Source organism: Acartia tonsa, chromosome 4 (genome assembly GCF_053477335.1).
Source record: "Acartia tonsa isolate MP-2025a chromosome 4, ASM5347733v1, whole genome shotgun sequence".
Lineage (NCBI taxonomy): Eukaryota > Metazoa > Arthropoda > Copepoda > Calanoida > Acartiidae > Acartia > Acartia tonsa.
Window position 1 is genome coordinate 37,645,325 of NC_137263.1, and position 10,994 is coordinate 37,656,318.

General features: G+C 29.8%; 3 protein-coding genes across 15 annotated transcripts in view; 2 read left to right on the forward strand and 1 right to left on the reverse strand.

The window, feature by feature from the left end:
* Positions 1–5,354, forward strand: part of Ip6k (Inositol hexakisphosphate kinase) — a 12,700-nt gene extending 7,346 nt beyond the window's left edge. Inside the window, exons 10-14 of one of the 12 annotated variants that reach the window (XR_013878883.1) lie at positions 547–611; positions 1,204–1,309; positions 1,989–2,289; positions 2,707–3,003; positions 3,858–3,938. Coding sequence is in view for 6 of the 12 variants with exons in the window: in XM_080157947.1 (XP_080014073.1) it covers positions 547–611; positions 1,204–1,309; positions 1,989–2,247 (430 nt within the window). In the remaining 6 variants the exon portion in view is untranslated. Of the gene's footprint in view, positions 1–546; positions 612–1,203; positions 1,310–1,988; positions 3,939–4,853 lie in introns of those variants that run through there. The other 11 variants (XR_013878878.1, XR_013878877.1, XR_013878879.1 and 8 more) reach the window with 11 other exon arrangements.
* Rpt2 (26S proteasome regulatory subunit Rpt2) overlaps positions 1–10,994 on the reverse strand; it is a 123,485-nt gene that overhangs the window by 61,610 nt on the left and 50,881 nt on the right. The gene's annotated exons all lie outside the window — the stretch shown is intronic.
* On the forward strand, positions 5,344–10,346 carry Mic26-27 (MICOS complex subunit 26/27). Its single transcript, XM_080157956.1, has 9 exons — positions 5,344–5,465; positions 6,167–6,260; positions 6,555–6,606; positions 7,355–7,451; positions 7,855–8,006; positions 8,298–8,461; positions 8,677–8,712; positions 8,981–9,016; positions 10,125–10,346. The coding sequence occupies exons 1-9, from the start codon at positions 5,344–5,346 to the stop codon at positions 10,173–10,175; spliced, it is 804 nt and encodes a 267-aa protein (XP_080014082.1). The 3' UTR covers positions 10,176–10,346.

Sequence of the window (10,994 nt, forward strand, 5' to 3'; positions counted from 1 at the left end):
TAAATATATAAGAGTCGAAGCAAAATTCTAAGTAAATTTGTTGAAAAACTGCTTTATACAGGATAATGTTTATGGACATACCTACATTTTTAGGACTTGATTATAGAGTTGCTTTGCTTATAACATTATACTTTGTTCTCCCAGGAATCAATATACCAAAAATCAGATCAATCGGATGATTTGATCATATAAAAATTTGTTGTTAAAAAGTAAAAAAAATCAACATGTTTAAAACGGACGTACGGACATTTTGGTAATGATTATAGAGTTGCTACGCTTTCTAAATCGTACCTAACTATTAAAGGAATCACCATGCAAAATTTGAAATCGATAGGACAATTCTAACATGCCTAAATTAACGAAAAAAGCTATCCGTTACGGACGGACGGACGGACGGACCGACCATAATTATAGAAAAGCTTCGCTTTTAAAAATCATAAACTATTTTAAACTTGTAATTTTTCATTTTAATACCTGTAGAAAGCTGTTTGTAATACGATACGATAAATAATTATTCCTTTATTTTCAAACTAATTCTTAATCTAGAAATTTTGAAGAATCTTACCAGCTGCGGAATAGTATGAGCACAACAAGCTTATTACAACTTTCAGGTAAGTAAATGTTATATAATATCTAGTCTGTTTTGAGTGCTCTTGAAAGTTTCGTGTTAGTCTTAAAAAGCAAGAAATGCTAGGTCGCATAGCATTTGTAAGTTGTCAGGGAAAGACGAGTGAAATATTTTTATTTTTATTAATGAATTTAGAGTATACACGTGGATAATATGACTTTCTAACATGGAACTCGTATATTGGTCAGTTCGTTCATCCATTAGGTGGGGAGAGGATGGAATAAAGGGAGTAGATCGGTGTTATTGTTATTTTAGCCAGCTACAAATTTTACTACTAGAGAATATGAAATCTGGTGTAAGATCCTAATAATGATATATCCAGTTTTAAAGTATCGCAGCTACTCTAATAGTGTATGTTCGTATGACACAACTTATACTTTAGCTTATACTGTGTCGTGTTTTATTTAGTATTTTCATTGATAGTTATTTTTCTTTTATAATCTATCTGTTTATTTTCGAAATTACGGTATGGTCTTGTATTTTAATCCAAGCTTTTTTTAACCCCTAATGCTGCATTACTTTTGGTGAAGTTTCCATAAACATATGTGTTTTTTTGTGACGAATATTTTTTTTAGGAAGAAGTCTGATTGGTGGACTAGATAGTGAAGACAATGAGATGTCAAGATCTCTGGATCAACTTTCTTTCTTCTCTGGTTATGTTAATCAGAGCTCTAACTCATGGTAAACATTATCCTAATAAATAAATAAGCTTTTTTGTCTGTAGCGAAGGATCTCGCTAACCACTGTACCGATATGGTTCTTCTTTTTAGTAAAGCTACTTATAGGTATCGGGATGGTTTTAGGCTATTTTATTTTTATAAAAAGTCTGAGTAGGTATAGTTTTCAGCTTTTTTTTGCCCTACCATATTCTTTCGAATATATAGCCCCTAGAATCTAGATGCTAGGGGCGCAGTCGCTAGTATCCTTTAAAACGCTATTGCGTTGTGCTACTTTAGAGTATATTATTATTTTGGCCAAATAAACGTTTGTTAAGGCCAAAAATACAAGTTTGCTTTTTAGCTGGATGACCATGTCAGGTTTGCTTTGCTGCTGGCATCCTGTGCCTGCCAGGATGGAAAATTTTAAAAATTTCAACACTAATACTATAATCACCAGATTAAAAAAAGTTTGCTCCATATCTTTAAACAAAGAAAATGAGATTGAAATTCTTCCGACTGCTACTGGTTAAACCAATTGAGTGATATTAATATAGTTTAAGCACTTCCTGGGTTTAGGTTTTGAAAAGATTGCAACCCCTAAATTCTGCGGAAGCCCACACGGCAGTATGCGGTTAAAATAAAATCCTAACTTTGCTCACATAAACCTTTCAAAATTCAATATTAAAGATATGTTAAATTAGGTCAAGAAAGAAGTCTGCATCTTACACAAGCATATCCAGTCTAGAAGACCTTCCAGCTGACCGACCTCTCTTCTCCGCCTCTAAGGCCAAGAAGCTAGTCAACGTCAAGATGATCGACTTTGCCCACTCCACCCACAGCGGACTGAAGGACCCGACCCTGCACGAGGGACCTGATCGAGGATTTTTGTTAGGAATTGACAGTCTGATCAACACCCTGCAAGAACTACAAGAGAAGGATGTAAATCCCGTTGCTGTTTAAATTTAGTGTGTATATACATTAATATTTAATATTTTTATTTATGTAGGTATTATAACATAGGAAATTTAAGATTCTATTATTTTTTTCTCAAATTTATCGACATAGATTAAAGATATTATTGCTTAGAATTAAACAAACATTTAATTTTTCATAATAATCACAGTAGTATGCACCTCTAGCCATCAGGGGCATATTCAATTTGATAACAAAACAGATATAAAAACCTGCCCTGAACCCTAAGAACCTCTTTTAATAGGAGGATACCTTAACCGGTTCTGTGGCAAGTGTTATTGTAACAGACTAACAAATCCCCCTTTTAAAGTTATAGCTAGAAAGCGTCATTTACTTAATGTTTTTAATGACATATTTGCTTTTCCTCATTTTTCTTGAATTTTAGACAATCTAAAAATTTAACATGACCCGGTCTAAAATGGTAAAATTGTGAATATTTGAAATTAGAATTGTGTATACTCTGATCAGTACAATGCCTGTTTATTTTATATTTTATTATAATAATCCATATTGGAATTAAATCTCGTGTGAATGATGGATAGTTTTTTAAAAATTTGTATAAATAATGAAATAATTAGTCATATCTATAAATACCATGATATATCATAACTCTGATGCGAAGAATCGTACCTTATATTTGTATGGACCATAAAGGGGTTAATAATCAACCCAGAAAATTAAATCAACTTTTGAATATAAAATAATCTTGAAAATTTGGTATTTCTTTTTATTCTGCTCAGCTTGGTTTCTGGAAAAAAAACTATTAAATTGTATATTAGAAGCAGTGGCGTGCACAAGTTTTGCTAGACTAACCCACCCCTCCCATCAAGTAGTTTTAGATGGGTGTATTATACCTATCCTTGTCAATGGATGTATCCACCCCCTTATTGCCAGGGGAAGGGATTACCACCAACACACCCTTTTGCACTTCTAGAAGACAGTTTTAATTATTTAAGAATAAATCATATAATATAAACTATGAAAGTATAAATAGACAGAAATAGAAGAATGGATCAAAAGGTCTTGATCATCTTATTCACATAACTTTAAGATAATGTTTCCTAAGAAAACAATGTTGAAAACATCCATAATATATTCAATCAAAAGGTCGAACAAACCAATATTAACAAATATAGAGTTAAAACGTGACACATATTTATCTTTATTTTTAGAAGTTTGAATAAATAAATCCTAAAATACAGGAAGTTTGATATGGAAATCCTTACATTTTAAGACCTTATTAAAGAGATGCTTCACTTAAACAAATTTTACCTAGAATACCATAATGCCATATGAATAGGAAGATTATATCATATAAAATGGTGTTTTTTAAACAAGCCTAATATCATCATTTTTAAAATGAACATCCGGCCTTTCTGGTATTCAATATAGAGTTGTTACACTTTCTAAATTGTACTCAACTGTTTCAGAAATTAGCATGCCAAGTTTGAAATCGAAATTGTTCTAACTGGCCCGAATTAACAATAATAGCTATCACTTAGGGACGGACGAATAGACGGGCAGACCCTAAATGAAAAAAAACCTTCGCTTTCAATGATTTCCAGAAACCAAATAACTGTTGCATATTTATATCAAAGTATGAAAATTATGTTTTCACATTTATGATACATTTTTTGTTGTTTTTTCTCTTTTAAATATACCTAATGTTATTAAAATCATATGCATACCTTTTTGTTTTCCTGTTTCTTTAGATAAAGTAAAAGTTTATTTTCATATCAACGTTTTGAGTTCTTTAATGTTCTGCACCTATTTTACCTATTTATATATCATTATTTTCATATTATCATGTTCACTCCCCAAGATATTAAAATAATTATCCCCTTTTAATGTTTTTTTTAAATTTATCTTGATATACCTTATCCTTCATCCCCCCTTCGTTTTTATGCACAATCAAATATTTTAGGATTTTTAAAAGATTATTTTGGCAAGGGTGTTATCCCATCTTCGTTATTATGCACAATCAAATATTTTAGGATTTTTAAAAGATTATTTTGGCAAGGGTGTTATTTTTCTATTTATTTACCATTACTATAAATCTAATATAGAATTTTGTTTTCTTCAGTATTTATTAATTCATGCAGTATGTTTTTTTAAAAACTCACTAAAGTAAAAGCTATTATAATCTTATTATAACCATTATAATTTAATGATTATAAATAAAATATTTTTCTTCTTCTTATATTATCATTTTGATATTTTTAACTAAAGTTACAAATTTATTATTATTGTGAGTAAAATCAAAAATTATAATGTTTGTTTTCAAACAATTTTTGGATTATTTATAAAAACAGTTACTTAACATGCAACGTTCATAATACATTTCAATTGCTTTTACACTGGGTATTATACAAAAAAAACTGATTTGTACTTTCTTAAAACTTAAATATTTCATCAAAATTTTTTGTGACACTAGTGACTACGCCCCTTGAGGTCTCTAGACGTAATAAAACCTTTACAACTAAATTAGGAAAAAAAATTTCAAAAGTGAATAAAAATTGAAATTTTTTAAAAAATCAAATAAAATACAAATGAAGAAAATGCAAAATTGTTCATTAAATTTTAATATCTTTTAGATTTTAAAAAGCTTTTACTTTAGTGCTTAAAAAGAACATATTGTAATATGTTTCTTCTTTTATTTAAACCTCTTTGTGATAGTATATAAAAACATTTAGCATTCTGTTCAAGCAATTAATAAACATAAATGTCATATTTTAAATGTAAAAAATAATGATATAAATCTTTTTATTTTGAGAACTAAAATCCATATGTTAAATGAAGAGTTATATGTATATATATTTTTTAATGAAATATAGAAGACAAACTAAAATTAAGGAGGTATAAGAATTTTACCCTTTCCATAACTTTGAAAGTTGTGGAACTTTTTTACGTTCTAAAAATTATTGATTTGCCCTTCTTTTTAATTACTTCTATAACAAGATAATTTTTATATCTATATTAGGTATTAGACATTTATGTTATTATTCGCAACCTTTTTTTGTTTGTTAATTTTCTTATTATTCTGTTATAGTTTAGTGACCAATATTTTGTAATAGCAGCAAGCACATGATTCCAGATTATTTAAGAATGAGTTTTCTGTTTAAGAAGCTAGCTGTAAAAGCTGAAGAGGAAACAAAATTAATCCGCCCATCTGATCTTCCTCTCTATGATGAACCTAAAGAAATAAGGTAAGTAGAATGGATATAGAATATACGTGGATATTATGACAGGGTAATAATTGTCGTCAATTTAGGTTGTTAACATGGACATCACTTATTGGTCAGTTCGTTCATCCAGTAGAAGGAGAGGGATGGATTAAATGGGGTGGATCGTTATTTTAGCCAGCTACAAGTTTCACTTTATTAGAGTATTTGATCATCTGGTGAAAGATCCAAGTAATAATAAATCCATTGTTAGTTGTGTTTTTCACTTCAGGGCTTTCAGGGAATTTGTCAGATGATTGGCATCACAGACACACCTAGTTGTAATAAACTTTGTAATTTTGTTATTAATTAGCAAAATTAACAACCAAAATAAACCTTAAAGTTCAAATTCCAATTGGGCTAGGTAATCTTTTAATGTTTCTGTTTTGTTGCTAACCAATAGGGTGTTAAGAATAATTAAATTTTTAAAAATAGGTTAGTATGTAAACCTTCTGTTTAATTTAAAAACATATACCTAGGTTTAATAAAGATACATTTTTGCTGATTTAAGTGCACTGCACATACAAAATTATTGTTTGTTTGTTTTGGCCTCGTCAAGAGAAAACACTCTTGGTATAACATAATTAAAATATCTTTTCTCTTGGTTTTTACATCCGCACATGAAAACAGGTATCTTTTTTTTCCTTCGAAAGTCTTGAATTTTTATGAAAACTAATTTTGTTTAGTTACGTGGTTGCTCCCCGTGAACCCGGAACTCTGGAACAAAATATTAGGGTTGCCAGAGAAACAGTCAATTCCGTTACTGATCAGGTCAATGAGGTAACACTTTTCTTTTTGTAAAGGCACGTACTTAAACAATGATAGCAACATTAGAAACTTACCATAACAAAAACAGTTGGTCAAACGAACATTAACAATTATCGAGTGACAGCGCTTTTAATGTTGAAGAATCGAAATATCATTTAAAATCTAAAGAAGAAAATCGATGTTATTGGGGTAAAATTTCTTGAAATGAAGAGAGTTTAGTATGGAAGTACATACTTTTTTTTTAAGTCTAATCATTGAGATGCTACGTTAGGTAAGCACTAAAAGATTTTTAAAAATTTATTTTAGGTTCGAGATCAAATCAATCATGTTATTGAAACTGGAAAAGCACATTCACAAGGTACAAAATCATTCATTTTATAGAAAATATTTTTATCTACCCAATAAAGCTATAAGTTATTGTTGAAAATATAAAAATTTAATTAAGATGTGTAATTTTTATAATTTTCTTAGCTGACTTTCTAACTAAGGAAAAACTTGAAGGTAAACATAGACTTGAAGCTTTGTATTTGCAGATAAGCATGTTTTAAATGTCATTTTGCATGTTTTAACCTTGACAAAAATTGTGTAGGTAACATACATTTATCAAAGTTTTTTTTGTATCCATTATAGAACTAAGTACAAGAGCCAAAGAATGTAAAGCCAGCTGTAGCCAACATGCTATTTAATTTGATTTTACAACATAACTTTGGGATGAAATATAACAAGGGGATGAAATCAGCTTTTTGTGTTTTTTTTTATTTTAAGAGAAATTTCGAAGCTTTATTAAACACAGAAAAGAAATAATGCAATTACAAAAATACCTTACCTATTTTAGCTTTCTTTGAAAAAAATCTATATAACTTTTATTTTGCTCAATGATTTTTTTATATTCCGAGGCGAATTCTTAGAAAACTTTTGCCTCACTAAAATCAGTTTTCCCCACTTAAATTTTAGTAAGGCAAAATTATCCCCTCTAATTTTTTAGCGAGCCTCACTGATTTTTGTGGGGCAAACTGATTTTAGTGAGGCAACAGTTTTTTAAGAATCCACCTCTGGTTTAAGTCAATAGTTAAAAAAACTACCTTTTGATAAATTGTGACATGTAGGTGCCTATAACCAGCTGACAGATGAGGACAATCTCCTTGCTCGTGTAGGTGTTATCACTAGTCTCGGTACTCTTGGTCTTCTTGTTGGTATGGTCAGGTATAGCTATCATTTGATTAACATACACATTCCTAGTTACAACAACAAGAACAAAAACTATCATAGATGCGTAGATGTATATAGAGGGGGGGGGGGGGCGTAATGAAATCTAAACTTAAACAGTGAGCAAAATGGTCTAAATAATGAACTAGATGAAATGGGATTTTTAATCTTTTTTTGGTCTATTTTAGTCTAATTTGATGTAGAAACCTACTTTTATTGTTTTTTTCTTAAGTTTTTTCTTCGAATACACTATGTCTAGTATACATACAGACAGAAAATGAGAAGGTTTAAAAGACAAAGAGCTGATGTTTAACTTTATAAATTTCTTTTTAATAAGAAAGTTACCTATCTATCTATATTAGAAATACATTTTTTTTAAATTGATGAATAATTTGTGCAGGGGTAGAATGTTACAGAGGTTGGTGTACACTGGTCTTGGTGCCGGTGTTGGTACAGCAATCTGCTACCCAGAAGATACCAAAGAAATTTCAAACAATGTCTACGTAGAATCAAGAAAGAAGGCCATGATTGCCTATAATTTTGTTACAGGAGGTAATGTAATTTCAGAAGCTTTCCTACTCTTTCATTTGATCAAACTGTTTATCCAAATGTTGATGCAAAAAAATATTAGATATTCACTAGAGAAGTTTTTACCATAAACCATCTCTTGTCATAATCTTAGATTAGATTTAATAGTTTTTACGGAAATAATAAATAAGCAAATTAAAAATTACAAATATGCATGCAAAATTGTGCACTAGCTTTGTTTTATGATTTATTTTAGATTTATTAGGATCTTTAGTTGTCTTGTAAAAAAATTAAGTTAAACTAAATTCTATTCAGTCGAATCTTCTGCCGTGAGCGGAGGAGGCCAAGGCGAGGCCCATTTTATTTCCGCCTCAATAACCCGCCTCTCCAGGTCACTAATCACTTGGATAATGGCCATGAAGAACAATTTAATGAGCTCCGTCTCCTCTGGCACAAGTGAGACACGTGTTATGAGTGAGGTGGGTTTTCATTATTGAAATTCATTATATGTAAAAAAAAAATTGCCTCTATTTATTTTCCATTGCAATAGGAGAGACGGGTTATTCAAACATTTTGATAAAATGCTATGTTACCTATATTAGTGCATGTATGTATTTGTGTTACTTTTAATGTGCAGTGGGTTTTTTTTGTAAAAACTATAATATATTATAGTATAAAATATTTTAAATTTCAGGTACAGAGCAGTAATTTACATCAAATTGTTCGTGTGGTAAGTTATATTTTTAATTAATCCTCAATTCTTACATTTTTTAAATGTTTGATTTGTAACACTTGGCATTTATTTTTAATCTTTAAAACTTATTTACTTAAATTTTTAGTTCGATTATAATATAGCTAAAGTAAAAATCAGAAATTATCTTTGCCACGGAGCAAAATATGCGGTTTTCTTAAAAAAGCCTTTTTACCAAATGGTAAGTGCCTACTCACCTTAATTCTGAATCTTTTAATCACATATTAAGATAACAAATATTGTTTAGGTTGATGATGGGGAGAGAAAACTTGTAGAAGGGGATCCAGGATAGTAAAAGTTCTTTTTAAAAATTATATTTCATGTTTAAATCAACAGGCAGCTACACAACATTTTAATTCATGATAAGAAGAACTATTAATTAATCCGAAGGCTTGAAACTTTAAAATTTCTATACTTACTTACAAGGAACATGGACAAAGTAGCTTCGGACGAAGTAGCCTCAGCCTCGGGACATTTACTTTAGAAAAGTAGCTTCCTCAGGAAAATATATAGGTGGTTTAGAATTTCGTGGATTTTACAAAAATTAGTTAGTAGATTTTTACAATTTATAATACCTATTGTTTTTACAATTTAAAATATTGTTTTTACAATTTAAAATATTGTTTTTACAATTTAAAATACTGTTTTTACAATTTAAAATATTGTTTTTACAATTTAAAATATTGTTTTTACAATTTAAAGTATTGTTTTTACAATTTAAAATATTGTTTTTACAATTTAAAATATTGTTTATACAATGTTTAGGTTAGGTTAGGTTAGGTTGTAGGCTAGGGGTCCGAGCGCTGCGGCCATGACCTTTATTAACACTTCCCTTAGGAGGCTACTTTTCTTAAGTAAATGTCCTGAGGCTAATTTGTCCTAGAGGCTACTTTGTCCGGAGGCTACTTTGTCCAAGATCCATTTACACAAGCAGATGTATGAAAGACAAACCAACATTTAGACAAAAATGTATGTATTATTTTTCTATTGGGATGTATAAGTTTTCAGTGTCTAAACTCTCCAACTATTCAATTTAATCTTCCAAAGGGTTAATTTTATTGAACGTAAATGAGGGTGTGTAAATCAATTTTTCTTGGCATTATCCCTGATTTTTATATGATTTTAAATTCTTTTCATTAACATCTTTCTAGGAGCGATTTCTCTTGGAAGGGTGGATGAAAGCATTACCCTTCCCAAAAATTAAATAGTTTTAAAAATTTCAAGGTACCTAGCCTATAAAAAGCTTTTGTATAGCTGAGCCAGCGGCTAGCGAGATCTTTCGCTACCGATAAATACGACAGACAGACGGACGAAGAGACTTACATTAACATATAAAATTGTGTTTCTGCTCTCAATCAATTTTGATTTGAAAAGAACTTTAATGAATGAAACCAGGTCAAGGAAAGGAGGAGGACAAAGACCTCTACACTACTCGTTCTTAAACAAACACACAAACATCCTTTTTTCTTATAGATAGTCTAAAAAAACATCATTCTTGTATTCTTTTTATGAATACTTTTATTGCTCATTGTCAATTATTGTTTGTAGTTTCTCTAGACTTGTTGGTTATGCATTAAATAAATAAGTTTAAATAAATAAATAATGAATAATCATTGCGATCATTTACTTACTCTTTTATTACTGATATTAGCGGACTGGGCGTTCAACAGTATTTGAAATTGTTATAAAAGACGAGTTTATGATAAGGAATATACTAGTGTTCATGTAAAGTATATTGCATGCAATATACTATAGACAATAGCCTTCTTAGCATTGCCTCCCTGCGCCTTAGAATAGGGAATTGTTTGAGTTTGGTTAATGATGTTAAAACTTTCGGCGATTATAGCTTTTGCCCTACATGTCGAAGATGAGCTTTTCCAATTTTATCAAAGGGATATCTTAATTTCTTAAACCTTATTCATTAGGGCAAATTTGTGATTGGTTACTGTTAGTCAACACTAATCCAAACTTATTGGCTGAAAACTGCTCGCGAAGAATACCAACCTTATATCTAAATGTCCATGGGATTTTCATAAATTAAACAACTTATTACAGATTAAATTGTTTTTTTTTTCTTTAAAATAAAACCTGAAAAAGGGATATAAATTATTGTTAACTATTTCTTATTAGGCTAAAATTACAAATATTAATCTTTTTTTGGGGATAAAATGACCAAGAACTATTTGTCCAGAGTTAAGAGTTTTCAATAGAACTATTACTTTAGATGGTTCATTATGCACAATAACCTGTCGATCCTTGAC